The sequence below is a fragment of the Rhea pennata genome, chromosome 31 (assembly GCF_028389875.1).
Source record: "Rhea pennata isolate bPtePen1 chromosome 31, bPtePen1.pri, whole genome shotgun sequence".
In the NCBI taxonomy this organism is placed as follows: domain Eukaryota; kingdom Metazoa; phylum Chordata; class Aves; order Rheiformes; family Rheidae; genus Rhea; species Rhea pennata.
In genome coordinates, this window is record NC_084693.1 from 3,458,344 (window position 1) to 3,478,410 (window position 20,067).

At 47.2% G+C, this 20,067-nt stretch overlaps 1 protein-coding gene across 1 annotated transcript; it reads left to right on the plus strand.

Moving 5' to 3' along the window:
* Window positions 1-1,245: 1,245 nt before the first annotated feature.
* Window positions 1,246-19,778, plus strand: LOC134152365 (hydroperoxide isomerase ALOXE3-like). Its single transcript, XM_062597635.1, has 14 exons — window positions 1,246-1,383; window positions 3,144-3,339; window positions 3,524-3,605; window positions 3,992-4,044; window positions 4,155-4,289; window positions 12,293-12,471; window positions 12,955-13,098; window positions 15,056-15,259; window positions 15,798-15,884; window positions 16,765-16,934; window positions 17,521-17,642; window positions 18,007-18,107; window positions 18,684-18,854; window positions 19,172-19,778. The coding sequence occupies exons 1-14, from the start codon at window positions 1,246-1,248 to the stop codon at window positions 19,349-19,351; spliced, it is 1,962 nt and encodes a 653-aa protein (XP_062453619.1). The 3' UTR covers window positions 19,352-19,778.
* The last annotated feature ends 289 nt before the right edge of the window (window positions 19,779-20,067 follow it).

The window sequence follows — 20,067 nt, forward strand, 5'->3', positions numbered from 1 at the left end:
GCTAGTCCTACACCTGAGCATCCCAGTGGTTCTCTGCTTCCAACAGAATTTTGACTTGCCTGAGGTTATACTTTCACTCTTGGGCAATGTCTCAGTATTTTCCCAAGGTAACTCATCATTTCTTTCACTTTTTATGCACTCCCTTTCACAATTTCAGTTCCACTGGAGTTCCCTGTTTATCCATACAGCGCTTCTGCTAAGCCTGATCAGATTTCTGCATGTTCAAATAGACAGTTCTTGTGGTTGAGGAAGTTATTGAAAATCAACCATTCCCCTGGACCTTTTTGGCAATCTCCCATGGAATTCTTCCAAGAGATCCCTGAACAAGCAAAAGTCTGCTCTCCTGAATTTCATACTTGTGATTCTACAGTTTGTCTTGGTCACTTCTCTCTCTCTCTCTTTTTTTTTTACTCCACCATCCCATCTTTACCACAGGCAATACTGCCCTCAGCCCTTGCTTCCCATCCTAGTTCTTCTTATTCAGGTGTAATGGATCTAGCAGAGAATGTCCCCTAGTGTGCTCATTGATCACTTCTATCAAAAAATAGAACATATCAAAAGGGGATAGATTGCCCACAGCCACATTACATTCCCGGTAGATATTGGGGTGTTTCAGGTTCCCCTGAGTATCAAGGCCTATAACTGTGAGGCTTCTGCTGCCTAATCAACTTGCTGCAGCTGATCAGAGGTGCTTCCTAGTGGGTATTCCTTCCAGTTTTTGTACAGCTTCATCATGCAGTAGGCATCTCTGAAAGGGGGAGATTTTCATTTTCAGCATATACATTGGCTTGTCTTTTGCTTGCTCAGGCACCACCTTTCACTTCCCCACTAAAAAGGGCTGAATTCAGGCAATGCAAAATTAGTATACAGCTATTGGCTGGTTGTCCAGTGAGTGGATTCCTCTATCCAGCCCAGTGAGAAGATTCTCTACAGACTTCTTTTCCACAGTTACAATAGAATACCCCTTCAGACTGTAAGGGTGAATCAATTCACAGTTATTTACTAAGGTACAATGTGAGTGTGGACCAGAAAAGATATGGGGGAGGACAAAGACACTCAGATCACAGCTCTAGTTATGACCCAGGCAGCTCTGTCAGCCCTGCAGTAGCTGGATGGGAAGAGAGAGTGAGGGAAGGGCAGCATCAAATAAACATTTCTGATCTCCTCAGCACAGTGAGCCCTGCCTGAGAGAGTGATACACAAACACAGCTGTCCATCCACACTGAAAGCCTTCAGCAACACCCCATGGCTACATACAAGGTCCAGGTGGCCACAGGTGATGTTTTTCAGGCAAGGACAACAAATTCCATCAGCATCACTCTGGTGGGAACTGAAGGGGAGAGCGCCAAGACGAAACTCAGCCATAAACTCCTGACCAATTGTGTGAGTTCATGGGGTCTTTGTGTAGAGTCCAGGGATGGATGGAGTAAAGGGGCTGCAAGAGAGGGAAAGCACGGAGTGCCTGGAGAAGCACTACCCCTTTGCAGCCTAAGTGGACAGGAGAGTTTGGAGTCCAGCCCTCAACTCCTTCAGCTCTCCTCCACCCATCATGTTTGAAAACCTCTGGGGAGGCACGATGTGGAGTTGGGACTAATGGGGCAGGGGCCCTCGTGACAAAGGATACAGAGAAGGCAGAATTATTGAATGCCTTCTTTGCTTCAGTCTTCACAGCTAAGGGCAGCCATCAAGAATCCCAGAGGCTGGACGTGAGGGAGAAAGTCTGGAGAAAAGACTTTCCTTTGGTTGAGGAGGACAGAATTAGAGACCTTCTGGGCAAGCTTGACATCCACAAATCCATGGGCCCAGATGGGATGCACCCACGGGTAGTGAGGGAGCTAATGTTGTTGCCAGGCCGCTCTCCATCATCTTTGAAAGGTCATGGAGAACTGGAGAGATGCCCGAGGACTGGAAGAAAGCCAATGTCACTCCAGTCTTCCAAAAGGGCAAGAAGGAGGACCCAGGCAACTATAGGCTGGTCAGCCTCACCTCCGTCCCTGCAAAGATGATGGAACAGCTCATTCTGGATGTAATCTCCAGACATATGGAGGAAAGGAAGGTTATCAGGTGTAGTCAGCATGGATTCACCAAGCCAAAATCATGCTTAACCAATCTGATCAGCTTCTATGATGGCATGACTGGCTGGCAGATGAGGGGAGAGCAGTGGATGTTGTGTACCTTGACTTCAGCAAGGCTTTTGACACTGTCTCCCATAACATCCTCCTAGTTAAGCTCAGGAAGTGTGGATTACATGAGTGGACAGTGAGGTGGATTGAGAACTGGATGAAGAACAGAGCTCAGGGGATTGTGCTCAGTGGCATGGAGTCCAGTTGGAGGCCTGTGGCTAGTGGAGTTCCCCAGGGCTCAGTACTGGGTCCCATCCTGTTGAACTTATTCTCCAATGACCTGGATGAGGGGATAGAGTGCCTCTTCAGCAAGTTTGCCAATGATACTATGCTGGGGGGAGTGGCTGATACTCCTGTGGGCTGTGCTGCCCTTCAGAGAGACCCAGACGTGCTGGAGAGCTGTGCAGAGAGGAACCTCGTGAGGTTCAACAAGGGCAAGTGCAGGGTCCTGCACCTAGGGAAAAATAGCCCTCGGCCCCAGAACAAGCTCGGGGCTGGCCTTCTGGAGAGCAGCTCTGCAGAGAAGGACCTGCGAGTGCTGTTGGATGACAAGCTGACTGTGAGCCAGAAATGTGCCCCTGTGGCCAGGAAGGCCAACGGTCTCCTGGGGTGCATTAGGAAGAGTGTTGCCAGCAGGTCGAGGGAGGTGATTCTGCCCCTCTACGCAGCCCTGGGGAGGCCTCACCTCAAGTACTGTGTCCAGTTCTGGGCTCCCCAGGACAAGAGAGACACGGAGTTACTGGAGAGAATCCAGCGTAGGGCTACGAAGATGATCAGAGGACTGGAGAACCTGCCCATGCTTGAGCAGAGTGGTTGGACTGGATGATCTCCAGAGGTCCCTTCCAACCTTAATGATGCTATGATTTTAATGTGTTGATGGATGAGGCAGAGGATCTGCAGAACATGTGTAGGCACAACCATCAGCAATCTCTTGCTGTCCTGCAGTTCCTAGAGGAGTCAGGCCCTCCATGACCTTCTCTCTATGGCTGCTCTGAAGTATCCTTTTGTCATTTTCCCTAGATGAAGTCCAGGATTCACTGTGAGCATGACCTGGGTCCTATCCTGCTAATTCGCTTGTATAAGGAGCGAATCCTTTTTGAAGATGCCTGGTTTTGCAATGATGTCTGTGTGACCTCACCCCAGGGAAAGATCTACCACTTCCCCTGCTACCAATGGGTGGAGAATGAGATCCCACTGCAACTCCGGGAAGGGACAGGTAGAAGCCTTTGGAGAACCTTTCCCCAGTCCTCACTTTTGAAAAAACAAGGAGGCAGCTAGAAACCTGCCTTCTCTGTGCAGCTATGTTCAAACTCTTTCTTTGGGAAAGAGGCCCAGATAATCCAGGGCATCCTTCCTCATGGCAAGAGGTCTGACTTCAATCCTTCTTTCCTCTTTGCTAGGTAAAACTCTCAGTGATGAAGAATATGACATCCTTAAACAACATCGACGAAATGAACTGGAGGAGAGACAGGCGGTGTTCCGGTGAGTTCAGCCTCATGCGGAATGGGGTCTCAGTGCTGTCTCTGCAGTATGGGGCATTTCCCACTTTTCTACCATCACCCCATAGTTAAGAAGAACTTCTCACCTCCTGCCTTCAAGCTTTCTTCAACCTTTCTAGTGTACAAGTTGTTGAGGAAGAGATAGGAGCAGTTTTGGTGAGCACTTATGGGAGAACAGCATCTGAAGGACTCAGCCACTGAAGAAATAAGAGCTGTGAAGGTGGTCCTTACCATAACTATATTTTCTTGAAAAATTGTCCTAAATCACATCAAATTTCTGTTCTTCTTGGTTGGATGGCTGAAAGTAATGCTGCATGTTGAACACTGACTTTGGTGTGATCTTTGCCTTTATATTGCATAACTTTCAAGTGTCAAAATAATTGCAGCACAAAATCCACTGTTTATACAATTTATCCAAAATTGTACTCTTGAGTACCTATCTGATTGCCATCTCTTTACACCATGGGTATTGTGAATCCAAGAACTGGACAAAGTTCTTGGGAAGTGTGATCTGTGCCCCTATTTTCTTCAGATGTTAATGTCCCTGCCTCAACGTACAGGTGGAAGACCTTTGCTGAGGGCTGGCCCCTGTGTTTGGATGAGGATTCAGTTGAGGACCTGTCCTCAGATACCAAGTTCTCCTATATACGGACCAAAGAATTCCATGGTATCCAAAAATTTCAGTAAGTTTTAAAAAATATATTTGAATGATGTAATATTCTGGACACTTGGTATAGTTTCCCCCAGTTTTGGGCAGCTGGGAAAGAATCATAGAACCATAGCATCAGTAAGATGGACGGGACCTCTGGAGATCATCTAGTCCATCCCCTCTGCTCAAGCACGGTCAACTAGAGCATGTTAGATAGGGTTGCATCCAGGCGGGCCTTGAATATCTCCAGAGAAGGAGACTCCACAACTTCTCTGGGCAACCTGTTCCAGGGCTCTGTCACTCTCACAGGGAAGAAAATCCCCCTCACGGTCAGGCAGACCTTCCTGTGCTTCAATTTCTGCCCATTGCCTCTAATCCTGTCACATGGGACAACTGAAAAGAGTTTGGCCCCGTCCCTTGACACCCTCCCTTCAGGCACTTATACACATTGGTAAGATCCCCCCTCGGTCTTCTCTTACCCAGGCTAAAGAGGCCCAGCTCTCGCGGTCATTCCTCCTAGGGCAGGTTCTCCAGTCCTCTGATCATCTTCGTAGCCCTACGCTGGATTCTCTCCAGTAACTCCGTGTCTCTCTTGTCCTGGGGAGCCCAGAACTGGACACAGTACTTGAGGTGAGGCCTCCCCAGGGCTGCGTAGAGGGGCAGAATCACCTCCCTCGACCTGCTGGCAACACTCTTCCTAATGCACCCCAGGAGACCGTTGGCCTTCCTGGCCACAGGGGCACATTTCTGGCTCACAGTCAGCTTGTCATCCAACAGCACTCGCAGGTCCTTCTCTGCAGAGCTGCTCTCCAGAAGGCCAGCCCCGAGCTTGTTCTGGGGCCGAGGGCTATTTTTCCCTAGGTGCAGGACCCTGCACTTGCCCTTGTTGAACCTCACGAGGTTCCTCTCTGCACAGCTCTCCAGCACGTCTGGGTCTCTCTGAAGGGCAGCACAGCCCACAGGAGTATCAGCCACTCCCCCCAGCATAGTATCATTGGCAAACTTGCTGAAGAGGCACTCTATCCCCTCATCCAGGTCATTGGAGAATAAGTTCAACAGGATGGGACCCAGTACTGAGCCCTGGGGAACTCCACTAGCCACAGGCCTCCAACTAGACTCCATGCCACTGAGCACAATCCCCTGAGCTCTGTTCTTCATCCAGTTCTCAATCCACCTCACTGTCCACTCATGTAATCCACACTTCCTGAGCTTAACTAGGAGGATGTTATGGGAGACAGTGTCAAAAGCCTTGCTGAAGTCAAGGTACACAACATCCACTGCTCTCCCCTCATCTGCCAGCCAGTCATGCCATCATAGAAGCTGATCAGATTGGTTAAGCATGATTTTGGCTTGGTGAATCCATGCTGACTACACCTGATAACCTTCCTTTCCTCCATATGTCTGGAGATTACATCCAGAATGAGCTGTTCCATCATCTTTGCAGGGGTGGAGGTGAGGCTGACCAGCCTATAGTTGCCTGGGTCCTCCTTCTTGCCCTTTTGGAAGACTGGAGTGACATTGGCTTTCTTCCAGTCCTCGGGCATCTCTCCAGTTCTCCATGACCTTTCAAAGATGATGGAGAGCGGCCTGGCAACAACATTAGCTCCCTCACTACCCGTGGGTGCATCCCATCTGGGCCCATGGATTTGTGGATGTCAAGCTTGCCCAGAAGGTCTCTAATTCTGTCCTCCTCAACCAAAGGAAAGTCTTTTCTCCAGACTTTCTCCCTCACGTCCAGCCTCTGGGATTCTTGATGGCTGCCCTTAGCTGTGAAGACTGAAGCAAAGAAGGCATTCAATAATTCTACCTTCTCTGTATCCTTTGTCACGAGGGCCCCCGCCCCACTCAGTAGTTAGCCCACATTTTCCCTAGTCTTCCTCTTGCTACTGATGTATTTGAAGAAGCCCTTCCTATTGTCCTTGTTGTCCCTTGCCATACTCAATTCCAACTGGGCCTTAGCCTTCCTTGTCACATCTTTGTATACTCTGACAACATTCGTATAATTCTCCTAAGTAGCCTGTACGCTCTTCCACAGTCTAGGTACCTTCTTCTTTTTGAGTTTTTCCAGGAGCATCTTGCTGCACTTCTTTCACCTTGAGATGCACCGCTCTTGAGCTTGGAGGAAGTGATCCTTGAATACTAGCCAGCTTTTCCTGGACCTTCCCTCCCTTCCTTCCATGGCCTTAACCCATGAGATTCCTCCAAGTAGGTCTCTGAAGAGGCCGAAGGCTGCTCTCCTGAATTCCAGAGTTGTGATCCTACTTACTGCCCTGCTTCCTCCCCACAGGATCCTGAACTCCACCATCTCATGGTCACTGCAGCCAAGGCTGCCCCCAACCTGCACATCTCCAACCAGTCCCTCTTTGTTGGTTAGGGCAAGCTCCAGCAGGATCCTTCCTCCACAGCCAAGGCTATAAGTGCCATATGCATCCATGAAAGAGAAGTCCATTCTAGCCTATACTTCTAAGAGTGTGAGAGGCAAGGAGAAAGGTACACACTTATGTGGACAAGCTGCAAATGCCTGAAACAGGGAGAATCCTCCTGGGTGACCCTGAAAACTCCCTCTAGGTGCAGAGTCCTGTACTTAAGCCCAAAGAGAATCCCCACAGTTGTCTCTCCTGCCCTTCCACTGAGTCTACAGGAAATCTGGCAAGTGTTTCACATCCCTCAGCAGAGACGATCAAGGTAGCCCTAGTTCTCCTAAGAGGGTGGATGTCAAATTTTCCAGCAGACAGGCCTATCTCCTAGCCTTGTCTCTCCAAAGATGTTGGAAGATTCCCTATAAACTTCTCCTTTTCCACAGCTACTAGCCACTGTGAATCCCTCTGTACACCACAGCATTTGGCAAAAAATTTCAGGACTCCATTTATACATGCAAACATGCCCATCATCTGAGTCTCCCGGAAAATTTAAATCTGCACACATCATCAGGATCGTAGCTCTGCTGCACTTTGTTGGATTTTTCTACAATCTCCTCCTTCCCCACTCTGTTCCCATTGAGACCTACCAGGGGTCTCCTCTCAGTCAGAGAGGCCTTGCTTATGCTAAGACTATGGAGATGCTGCTTTGTGCTCCAGCATCAAGGGCATCATGTGACTATGGTGTGAGAAGGAGAAAGAAGAAATCCAGAAGTAGGGACATGAGTGTCTACGGGGGTTACCAGGAGATAGAGAAAGCAAAGGAAGTCATAATGAAAAGGTGATGAGAGTCTCTGACCAGCTATGGCATTCACTCTGTCCAACTCTTTTCACAGAATACTCAGAATGACTTTTATGGGATTTCTGAAAAACCACTCCTCCTGGAAGAGCCTGCATGATATGGAAAAGTTATTCTCCAAGATAAAGGGGCGAAATACTGGTATGTCAACTTTGTTCTGATTCCAAAGAGCCCTGAGATCCACAGCCTTAGTGACCCTTTGAGAGGACTACCATGCGCAGCAGAACTTCCCTTCTATCACTCAGCGTAACATGACCAGTAGCAGAATAGCATCCTCCCCACATTCAGTGCATTATGACCCAGTAGGAATAACATCCCCTAGTCCATACATACCTTAATCACATCCACTAGCAACAGCTACTGTGCTCTGGTCTCATGGCACATCTTCATATTGCTCCTCCACTATAAAACTCCAGCCTTATCACTTCACACACAAATGTTTATCAGAATCATCAACTATCTGACAAAACCTCTTAGTGCTTCTCTGGGGCACTCACCACAGTTTAATAGATATCATCAGGCACAATAATGTTCCCTACACATGCCATCCCTTATATTATGTATAGATACTCTAAGTAGCTTCTCAGGTTATGTCCATCACTTGACAGATGAGTTAAAGGTGAGTTTTTTATTGTTTCTGAATGCTCTGCTTTCAAAATTAATGTTATTAGCAGCAGGAGATGCTGAGGACAGGATCCAGCAGTGCAAGGAGACTGTAAGGAGATCTGGGGATAGGATTGTGGCCAGGTGGTGCTAGAATTGCCCTTGCTAGGAAAATTTTGGAATGCTTCCATGCTATAACACTGTTTACACAGAAAGAGCCCTGTGTTTTTGGTCTCAGTATGACTGAACAGCAGGAAGTAGATCTCCTTTCCCATACCTCTAAAGACTGTACTGGCTCTCGCACAAATATCCTCTGGACCACGTTCTGGGCCATATCATGCTTTCTTCTCAGACCCACACTTTTCTATGAATTTGTTCCCAGTCTGTATTTGCATTCAGCCTAGTTTGCACAGGTGTCTCACAATATTTCTAATGCCTGCTCCTGATCCCAAATGGGAAGCAGGTAGCAGATCCTCAGCCTCACAGTGGATCTCACTGATCTCACTGCCCATGAATGAATGGTCCTATATCTCCTATCTGACAGTGTCTCAGTTGTTCCTCCCCCAACCCCTCTGCTCCTTATCTTTCCCTGGTGTGCTTTCATGGACTTTTGGAAGAGATTATTTGTTTGTCTAGCACTGCCTTCCTGTTGTCCTGAGGATAGAGGAGGCGTATGCTTTGCTTGGAGGTTCTCTGTGTGATTCCTACTTGATGTTAATAGCATACATTTTGCAATGCTTTCCAAGGTCTATCCATGCTTGTACATGGATCAGCACTATCCTAAGAATAATCTCTGCTGTATCTTGTCCTCTCTTGAGACAAGGGAGAGAGAGGCAGGGAACAAAGATGCTGACTTCATACCCTTAGAAGAAGGATGTTCCACTGAGAAGGCAGAGCCTTGGGATCTGTTTCTCACTCCCTTCTTCCTTCTGCATTTAACCATTCAATTCAGATCAGCCATAATATGACACAGTATCATATTGCAAAAGAAATGAAGAGTTAATTTGTCACTGCAGGAGCAGTGTGTGTGCGCGTGTGCATTTTGAAGGAAGGAGCAAGATCTCTGCTTTACACAGCATCCCAGACAGGTCATATAACTGCAGCAAGAGTCCCTTGACTGATAGTTCTAGCCCTCCAGATCCTGGCCAGGAGAACTGTAGAAACACAGAAAAAATTTCACTGGAAGGAATTACAAAGTTTTTGTAACTGTTTTGATCCAGTCCCCTGCTCAGAGCAGGGTCAACTTAAAAGGTCTCAACGGAGAGCTTTTGCTTAGAACTTTGACCATGTGAGTTCTGGGTTTCTCCAAGGATGAAAATCCTCTCAGTTCTCTGAGAAATGCATTCTAGGATTTGACCAGGCCCATAATATCTTTTTCCTCATATATAATTGGAATTTTCTTTACGGTAACTTGTGTCCGTTGCCTCCTGTTCTTTTGCTGTGCACCTCTGAAGAGTCTGGCTCCATCCTCACTATACCATTAGATAGCCAACCATAAGATAGTTGCAGATGATGAGTAGATCATCCCTTCTGTTCATGTGTCCAGGCTGAACAAACCTAGTCTTCTAACCTCTCCTTGAATGTCATGTCCTTCATCTTCCTACCCATTTTGGTGGTCTCTGCTGGATTTCCTACATTTTATCACTATCTTTTATGTATCTACAATACAAGGGGAAAATATACAGTAGTATTGCTTCCCTCAACCTGCTGGCCATGCTTTTACCAGTGCAGGCTAGGATGCAGTTGGTTGGCATCACCACAAGGGCACACAGCTAACAGCTTATTTCCTGGAATATTTTCTCCCCATCATGTTCCTCTTACAGTAGATGGCAGGCAGCCAAAGTCTTCCTCATAAGAAACAGGGCCTATGATCATGAGGGTTCTCTCTCCCCACACTTGCTCTTCCCTAGTTCTCAGAAAAAAACTTCGTCTTCTTGCTCTTCCTGATTAGGTGTTCTGTAGCAGATGCCAACCACAAGATCCCTTTTGTCGACTTCTCCATTTATCCTAACCCGAAATTTCTCAGTCATCTGTTCCAAAGTAAAACTCTTTGCATTTGAGCCATGTCTTTGCACAAAGTGCAATCATCCCTTCTCACCTTCCTAGCCTCCTAAAGAGACTATATCCATCCATTACAGTATTCCAGTCATGCAAACTATTCTACCACAACTCTGTAAACCTAATGACGTCATAGCCTTATGACTGCACGTAGGCTTCCAGTTCCTCCTCTTTGTTTTCTATGTTCCATATGCTCGTGCACAGGCAATTCAGACTGGCCACCAGATGTGCTGTTTTCTCAGGAAGAGTGTAGAAGCTTCCCTGTTGCACTGTCCTACATATGTTTTCTCCCCACCTCATTTCTTTGCAGCCTTTGGTCTCCAATCCCAAAAATCTAGCTTAAATACTTAATAAGTTAGCAAACCTGTTGACAAAGATACTCTTGCCCAACTTCATCAAGTGGATCCCATCTCTCCCTAACAGTTCTTGTTCCTCAGGGTCCTGTGATGATAAAAGCCCTCACTGTGACTCTAGCCACACAGCCATATAGCAAAGTATTAACTGAGAGGATGCAGGAACCTAGATAAGACAGAGGAAAGGGTCAACAGGAATCTCATGAAAGTCAACAAGGACATATGCCAAGTCCTGTACCTGTGAAGAAATAGCTCCTTGCAACAATACAGGATGGGGAGCAGTTCTGTTGAAAAGTTCCTAGGGGGTCTTGGAGGACAGCAGCCTAAACAGAGTCAGCAGTGTGCCCTGGCATCAAAGAAAGCAAACATACTGGACTGCAGCAAGACGAGAATAGCCAGTATATCAAGGGAAATTATTTTCCCCCTTTACTTGTCATTTGATAGACTGCATCTGGAATACTGCACTCAGTTTTGAGTCTTCCAGTACAAGAATGACATCAATAAACCAAATAAAGTCCAATGGAGAACAAAGAACATGATCAGGGGCCTGGAGCACTTTGCTTGCAGGGAAAAGCCGAGGGAATTGGGCTAGTGTAGCCTGCAAAATAGAATACTATTGGTGGGATCCAATAGCAGCATTCCAGTATGAATGAGGAATTTATCTAGACAGGACCCAGGTTTTTTACAGGAGGCAGGAGAGTGAGATATAGTGGTCAAATAATGGAACAGAGGAGGTTCTGAAATGACCTAAGTGAAAAAAGTTCTCCATGAGAACAGGTTTCTCAAATAGTCTGTATAGTTCATCCCGAAAGGTGTTTAGGACATGACTGGACGAGGCCTTGAGCAACCTGATTAATCTCAGTGCTGACTGTCCTCAGGAGGAAATTGGGTAAGAGACCTCCCGGGGTCCCTTTCACCCTGAATGGCTCTGTGATCTCCTCCTGCTCAAGAGTTTCTTGAGGACTGAGGAGAGTAACAACTGGGAAACCAGGCAAGCCTGTCATGACTGGAGAGACTCCTTTTGGCAGCAGCATGGCACTCAGAACAGGCCATCAAAGCAGATGCTTACCAAAGGTTACTGACTCCTCAGGCCACCACATAGATCTTTGGTGGAGGAATCTGTCCCTGAGGCCACACACCATAGCATTTAATCCCAGCAATTTAAGGCTACTTTTTTTTTTTTTTTTTTTTCCCTGAGGACTCAGTGGCATTTTGTTCAGAAGCCTTGATGGCCCTACAGTTTCTCCTGCCAGCAAAGAAACAGTTCCTTCTCAATATCAAGCATAAGAGCAGACTTGCTGGCAACGGAGGAGATGCGAGTAACAGTTGACACTTCCCAATACTTGAGAGGTTTCTCTGGTTTCCAGCAACTGATCAACTCATACCAGACCCCTGGAATTAGTAAGGCAACTTGCTCCTCTATCCCATACCTAGCTTCAGGGAGCTGCCATGAAGGGCTCAAGGTGTATTTCACATGTGACAACAATTTATGAACTGTGAAAGAGATAGGCCGTGAGAAAACCAAAATGCTTTCTTCCTCCTGCCCCATAGTACACCACAGAATAGAAGGCTACTGGGGGCTATTGGTATAGTACACTATAACATACACATATGTGTGCACGTGACTATGATCACCTAAGTTCTTTTCCATAGGGAAATAAGGATTGTCTCTAGAATTCTCACTGTAAGTACTGTCATAGAGAAAAAATGGAGATGCTGTTATTGCATGAAAGCACCCATGCAGGGGGCTCCACAAGAGAGTGCTAATGTCTGGTGGTTTTTCTCCTTCAGTTCCAGAGTATGTAGCCCGCCACTGGAGTAAAGACACATTTTTTGGCTACCAGTTTCTGAATGGCAACAATCCAGTTGTGATTCAAAAGTGCATGGAGCTGCCAGACAAATTCCCGGTGAGGCAGGAGATGGTGGCTAGTTTCCTGGGGGCTGACACTAACCTCAGGAAGGAAATGCAGGTAATTTCAGCCCTGGAAAAGCCTGAGGAAAGGTTCCCTCCAGCCACAGCCTCCTGGCTCTGCAGAAAGTGTGAGGTGGTGTGTCACCCCAGTAAGACAGAGCTGCTCAGTCTGCATGGATGAGTGTCTAGCATAGCCTGGGAACACCAGGGAATGGTAAAGAAAGACCTAAGGACCTGGTGTCCCTTGGGCACCAGTGCTAATGCTAGAGTACTCTCCATGGGCCTCAACACTGATCCTCTGTGGGCATAGACTGGCTGGGGACACAGTAAATGGGAATTTGATTTTATAAGGGGAGAAAAGTGTATGGGAGAAACCACTGCTCTGGCACAGGTTGCAGACTGGTACTCTTAGGTTTCAGTTCCGCTCCTCCCCATTCCATGTTATCTATACAAATACCTGAGGTGAACCTAACCCTGGAGAACACTTTTGTCTCTGTTTCTCCTCCTGCCTGCCAATTGAGCATATGGTTTCTGCTTACAGGAGGGACATATATTTATTGCGGATTATGAAATCCTTGAGGATATTCCCACTGGAACCATCCATGGGCAGCAACAGTACAGTGCTGCTCCTCTGTGCCTCCTACACCAGGACTCTGCTGGGCTTCTGCACCCCATTGCCATCCAGGTAAGGCAGAACTTGGCAAAGCTGTTAGAATAATAAATCCTTAGCAGAGTTGAATGCTCTCCCCTTGGAGTCACTACTGCTGGCCCAGTATTCCTGAACATTAGCTTCAAATAGTTGCTTTTCCTTTATGAGATGCAGTTACTGACAGTGTGACATCTACAGTCTCCTGACTGGCAGCCTGAGTTCCCTGTATGCTGTAGGTGGAGAAATCAACTCTCATAATGGAGGTGTATACTTCAGGATGAGAAGTTGTTGCTGTTTGTGCTGATTCCTTCTCTGTGTGCTGTAAAGAGAGATGAGGACAAATATGTCAGATAGAGATGCCTGCATAGCAGTCATCCACATCCACTTTCAGGAGATGCACCTCAGTGCCCACAGAGGCAAGGGACAAGAAAGGTGACATTGTGAGGGAGGTCCTGGACACCTGGGAAGAGGCCAACATATGCCATCTTAGAGAAATGCAAGATGTATAACCCAGGAAACTGCAGACCAGATAGCTTCACCTCAGTCCCTAGAAATAGCATCCATTTCCAAGTATGTATTTCCAGTATGTTCTGGGCTCCCCAGTACGAGAAAGATATGGAGCTACTGGAGAGAGTCAGGCATAGGGCTACAAAGATATTCAATGGACTGCAGCATCTGCCCTAGGAGGAAAGGCTGTGAGAGCTGGGCCTGTATAGCCTGCAGAAGAGAAACTTGAGAAGATCTTATCAATGTGTATAAGTATCTGAAGGGAGGGTGTCAAGGGGATGGGGCTAAACTCTTTTCAGTAATGCTATGTGACAGGACAAGAGGCAATGGGCACAAACTGAAGCACAGGAAGTTCCACTTGAATGAAGAACTTCTTGAAGGAACTTCTTGAAGTTCTTGAAGGAAGAACTTCTTTGCTGTGAGAGTGACAGAGCCCTGGAACAGTTTGTCCAGAGAGGTTGTGGAGTCTCCTTCTCTGGAGATATTCAATACCCACCAGGATGCAATCCTGTCTAACATGCTGTAGGTGACCCTGCTGAGCAGGGAGGTTGGACTAGATGATCTCCAGAGGTCCCTTGCAACTTTACCCAGTCTGTGATTCTGTGATTCTGTGAAGGACAAGGACATCATCAGGACCAAGCAGACAGATTACACAAGGGAAGATCGTGTTTGGGGAACTTAATTGTCTTCCACAACAGATTGTTTGCATACGTGGATGATTTGAGAGTGCAAGAAGTAAGTCTTTTGACACTATCGTCAATAACATTTTCTTTTGGAAGTTGATGAACTATAGACTGGATGAAATGACAGATGGTTTGGAAGCTGCTAGGGCTGACAGATTCAAAGAGTATGGATTTGTGGCTTGGCATATAGTGATGGCCAGAGAGCCAGACTGTGTGTCAAAACTGTTCAGTATCTTCATGAACATCCTGGGTGACAGCACAGAGCACAGCTTCAGGAAACATGTGGATAATATTAAATTAGGGAGATTGGTAACAAGCCAAACAAGAGCCTCAATGCACATGGAATGCAGGAACCTTGAGGACTGGGCCTCATGAAGTTCAGCTGTGAAAGGTCCATTCTGCTTGAAGGTCATGAACGAAGAGAATAGACCCAAATTCTACCTATTAGTTATTACGCTTTGTTGAAAAGATTGCTTCAAATCTATAGCTAAGACTTTTTTTCCTATTATCTGTGTGCACTTAGGACAGAAATATAATCAAAGTATGGTTCTTACCATCAGGCAAATCTAGAAAAATATGTCATAGTTGTTGCAGATGACAGTCATAAGATACCAGACAGCAAGACTAGGTGCATGGTACTAAGCCCCTCCCCTACTACAGTAACATTGTGGTGTTGGGCTCTCCAGGTTGTCCCTGGAGAAAGTCAGGCGGGTCTGGCAGATGACTCAACCTTCCCATCCCAAGGTAGGAAGTAGTGGCATATCTTTCAACACAGTACTCTTCATGGCTCTGTCCTTCAACAGCTCAGCCAGACACCTGGCCCGAAGAGCCCCATCTTCCTGCCAAGTGACTGTGAGTGGGACTGGATCCTGGCCAAGACCTGGGTGCGCAATGCTGAGTTTTACATCCATCAGATCATTACCCACCTGCTGAAGACCCATCTCTTTGGGGAGGTCTTTGCCATCTCCACCCTGCGACACCTGCCCATGTGCCATCCTGTGTTCAAGGTGAAGGGAGCACCTGGGAAGGGTAACATTTAGAGCAAGCTGGGATTATATATGCAAGTCTGTGGTAGGCACCATCGGGCTCAGTTCCAAGTGGCAGTGGGTTCTATGCCAATGTAGCTGTAGCCTGAGCAGAGCATCTGGGAAAAACCTTGGCTGGGCAATCACATTTGATCAGTCTGGGTGCTAGAATTTTAAATGGCACCTGTCCTCTGAATTTGACAGTTAGAATCACCCCGGAGTGGTCTGCCTTAATTCCCTAGTAGGTCTTCTCTAATACATTACTTACCTGACTGGGCTCCTCTTTCCTACTAAGATCCTTGAAATACTTCCTTCTCCAGCTTACATTGGCTCTGTTTGTGCTAGAACTCATCAAAGCATCTGGGAGATAGCAGACTCTCATTCTCTTAGGAAAGGGGCTGCGGATATGTTCAGCTGTGGGAAGTGCTGCTGACTGAACCTGCTGGATGGAGGAGAAGGATCTTTAGTTTACGGACAAAGTCAGTTAATCTTTTCCGATTTCTTACATGTCTCCTTCCAGCTGCTGATCCCTCACTTCCGTTTCACATTGCACATTAACACCTTGGCTAGAAGCGTGCTCATCAACCCCGGTGGCATCGTAGAAAAAGTAAGTGATTGCACAGCTCTGCCTTTCCTAGTGATGACAAGATAGGGCTAGGACAGGTCCCTTTGTTATGAGAAAAGGGCCAGCCACTCCATCTTTCCATTGCCTTGAGAAGGCAGCTGATGGGAATTGCTCTGGCTTAGACATTTTTGTTTGAGCTGCCTCAGCTAAAATAAAGGAATTAAAGTGTTTGTATTTTTCTACCAATATTTGCGATATCCAGAAGAGAAGTCAAGAGTCTTGTTTGTGTGGCTTTGCTGGATAAAAGGGCCTGTCAGAACAGGGCTACCAGCAGCTCCTGCTTGGAGCAGTGTGATCCTAACCTCAAGCTATGGGGTCTCTCTTGGGAAGACCACTTAGTGCTTCTGTAGCCTGTCATGATCTGGGCTCAGGAGTCCTGGGAACATATATAGAGAGTATGTTTCTTGCTGTTGTCACTAGCTTCATGCTGTCCCTGTGTAGAGGAGTATGTACTACAGTCACAACTTCAGTCACTGTGAAGGCAAATGCCTGAGTGTGAGAAGTGGGAACTGTCAATGCATGTATCTCTAGGACCACAGAGATGGGTGTGGGTGAGTGTTCTCTCAAAAAATCAATGTCCTGGCCTGCAAGGATGGTTCTTGTAAGTGACATCATTTTGGGGGTGCATTTGTCTCCACGGCCCAGGAGGCCATGGGTTCCTGTCACTCATGCAGTCATCCTTTTGCCCTACAGGCCCTACAAAGAAAAGGGAAGATGTTTCTCTGTCCCCTTGGGGCACAGTGTTGTTGTTCATGAACTCAGCAACCACAGCAACAATGCAGTGCGTCATTGCTCATCTGGATTAAGGCCTATGTCATTTCCATGTCACTCCTCTCATCCTCAAAAGCTCTATCTTTTTCAGGGTACTGGTGCTTCTTATGAAGGGCTGACAATGATCCTGAGAAGGGGATTGGAGAAGGTGACCTACAGGTCTCTCTGCCTCCCTGATGACATCCAGGCCCGAGGAGTCTCCTCTATTCCCAATTATTATTACAGAGATGATGGGATGAAGCTCTGGACAGCTGTGGCCAGGTAGAGTCTGGGAGAAAGAAAGAGGCAGAGAAGGGGGTTGTTGATGAAAAAGAGGGGGGAAAAGACTGATCACATCTGTCCAAAGGGTCAGAGAGATGTAAAGTGATTCCCTTAGGACAGAAACCTTGGACTTTTTTTTTTTTTTTTTATCTCCAGTGCCTCAGCATTAGCTGTTTATACTGTAGCTTCCAATGTCCTCACTGTCCCATCTGGCCCCCAGCTGCAGCTTCAAAGCAGCACAAGTTCTCTGTAGCTCCTGTCTCATATATGTCAGACCTGGGTACACAGCTCAGATATTCTAGAACCTCTAAAATGACTCCTATGATCTGGCATGAAAAGAACTCCTTATACTAAATCACTGTAGAAAAGCTCACTACAGCCCATATTAGAGACCACCACTACTGAGAAAACCATGGTTGTGAATGTTGTTTTTCTCTTACTCAGTGTGCTCCCTGCAACTGGGAAGCTTGATACTGACATTCACTGTAAGAGAAGCCTTATTCTCTGAATCAGCTGGTTATGAACCAGGGACATTTCCTGGCCTCCCCAGTACTCACTTCAGTCCCTTCTTCTCTCCCCTGTCCAGCTTTGTCTCTGGCATTATTGATTTCTATTATGCAAGTGATGAGTCTGTCCAAAGAGATGCTGAGCTGCAGGCCTGGGTAAAGGAGATCTTCATGAATGGCTTCCTGGGCAGAGAGTCTTCAGGTACTGTTCCCTCTTCAATCTAGTCCTCAAGCTTCTTTGAAATGTCCATCCTCCTGTATATTGTCCTTAGGAGATTTCACAATGACCTTGCAAGTTCCCAAACTTAACCCTTCCTTGCTGGAGAACACATACTGATATGCCCAAGACTATAATGTCACTGGTGAGGATAGAGTACTGCAGCATACTAGGAGTTTCTGCAGTGAGGAGGTCTCTGCTAGAGTTTTCATCTACTTTCTCAGGCTCAGTGCATAGAGTATTTGCAAAACCTGTCCTCAACCTCAGGATCCAGGGCCAATGTACTGGGCTTGGAGAGGATGACTCTGAGGGAACCCAGCCCTCTCTGACTTTCCTCTCCCCTCCTCAGGTATCCCTTCATCTTTACAGACCATCCCAGAGCTCAAGAAATTCCTCACCATGGTGATATTCACATGCTCAGCCCAGCATGCAGCTGTCAATACTGGACAGGTGGGAGAGAGGAACTACATATATTTAATCTCTTGAACCTTGCTTTCCCTCACTCATCACCACAGGCAGTATTGTAGAGCTTTACCCCTAGCCCATGGCATTAACCTACCAAACCATCCTGTCCCTGGCATTCCTGCTTTACTCAGTTGGGTCTCCCAAGGCAGAGGATGGACTTGAGAGCCAGGAATATAATCCTTCAGACCTAGCTGGAGAGCAAGGCCTGCCTGCCATCACATTTCTCCCCAAGACTGGAGAGGCACAGTCCCGAGGCCAGGGAGGAATCTACCAAAGAGGAAAAGGGCAAAAGGGTGAAGATGAGACACCTCATACAGTAAATTCCAGAGGGCAGAGGGATCTTTGTTCCCTGCCATTGCTGACAAGCAATGCCAGGGCACAAAGTTGATCTCTACTCTAGTTGATCCTTACTGAAGAGGCAGACCCTCACCTATCCATTTCTTCATGCCTCTCATTACAGGGCAGCTAGGGCAAGTCTTTGCATCTGAATGGGGTGGGGAACAGGGAATAACTCTCTGGGCTGCTGAAGCTCACATCTCACCATGGCATTTTTGACTGCAGTACGACCTAGGAGCATTCCTGCCCAATTACCCATCATCCATGAGAGAGCCTCCACCTGAAGTGAAGAGCAGGTACTCCCTGCAGCTTTTCCTTGATACCATCCCGACTGTGGCCACCACAGCCCAAAATGCCACATCCCTCCTGCTGTTGAGCAGTAGACTGGCAGACACGGTGAGCACATAGGATTGCACAGACTGGTCTCTGCCTTGAGCAATAAGTCCTACCTGGTCACCTGCTTAGGCAGGCCTAATGAGAAAGGTTCAGCTTGGAGGTAGAGGGAACATCTCGGGAGATGGCGTTGGGGAGCAGAGGGCAGGATGAGGCAGAGGTGAGAGTGGTGGAAAAGGATGTTTGGGAGTGTTGCCAGAGGAGCATCAATAGCTTGTGTAGAGTGTGTGCCAGAGGCCTCCTGAAGGCAGATCTTGATGAGTCCTCTCTCAGAGAGCCTTCAGATCTGGGCTTCTGACTCTGTTCCACATGCCTTTCAGAGGTTCCTTGGCCAGTATCCAGAGGAGCATTTCACGGAACAGGAGCCAAAGCAACTGATCAAGGCCTTTCAGGAACGCCTCCAGGAGATCACTGAGGAGATTGAGGAGAGGAATAACCCCGTGGAGCTGCCATACAACTATCTTAATCCCAAGCAGATAGAAAATAGCATCTCCATCTAATCCAGCCTGGGCACAGGGGCTCTGTCAGAGCATCTCAGTGCCGTACAGGGCCTCTGATAGTCAAGCCCTTCTGTGACCTCTCTCTCCTCAGAGAGAACATTGCTTTCCTGCTGCTCTGAAGCCACCAGTTCCAGTGTGATCTATGACCCCTCATGGCCTTAGGGAGAGCATAGCAGCCATCATCCTCTGGAAACAGAGCAACCCACCAGCACTGCACACCCTCTGCCAGACCTCTGTGTTTCCACACACACCCATCTCCACAGGATGCTCTCCACAGGATAGGTTTCCAAATAGAGTCCTGCAACAAGGTGGATCCCATGTCCACTGGAAGGGAGTAGTATCCTTTGCTTCAACCTACAAGACTCCAGAGAAAATAAAGGCAGAACCTGTCACTCTCCATAAGGATCTGTATCTAAAACCATGAAAAGAATCCACAATTACATGAGTTTGCACTCAGATATCATGTTGTCCCTTTCAGTTGCTGTAGAAATTGCTCTCTAGTTAAGAATCATAGAATCATAGAATCAGTAAGATTGGAAGGGACCTCTGGAGATCATCTAGTCCAACTTCCCTGCTCAGCAGGGTCACCTGCAGCATTAGACAGGGTTGCATCCAAGTGGGCCTTGAATATCTCAAGAGAAGGAGACTCCACAACTTCTCTGGGCAACCTGTTCCAGTGCTCTGTCACTCTCACAGGGAAGAAATTCCCCCTCACA

What these genes read in the sequence shown, in the direction of transcription:
- LOC134152365 (XM_062597635.1), top strand. Translation starts at nt 1,246, where the DNA reads ATGGCTACATACAAGGTCCAGGTGGCCACAGGTGATGTTTTTCAGGCA. An exon ending in ACCTCAGGAAGGAAATGCAG is followed by an intron (nt 12,472 to 12,954) that starts GTAATTTCAGCC and finishes TTCTGCTTACAG; the next exon opens with GAGGGACATATATTTATTGC. An exon ending in TGCACCCCATTGCCATCCAG is followed by an intron (nt 13,099 to 15,055) that starts GTAAGGCAGAAC and finishes GTCCTTCAACAG; the next exon opens with CTCAGCCAGACACCTGGCCC.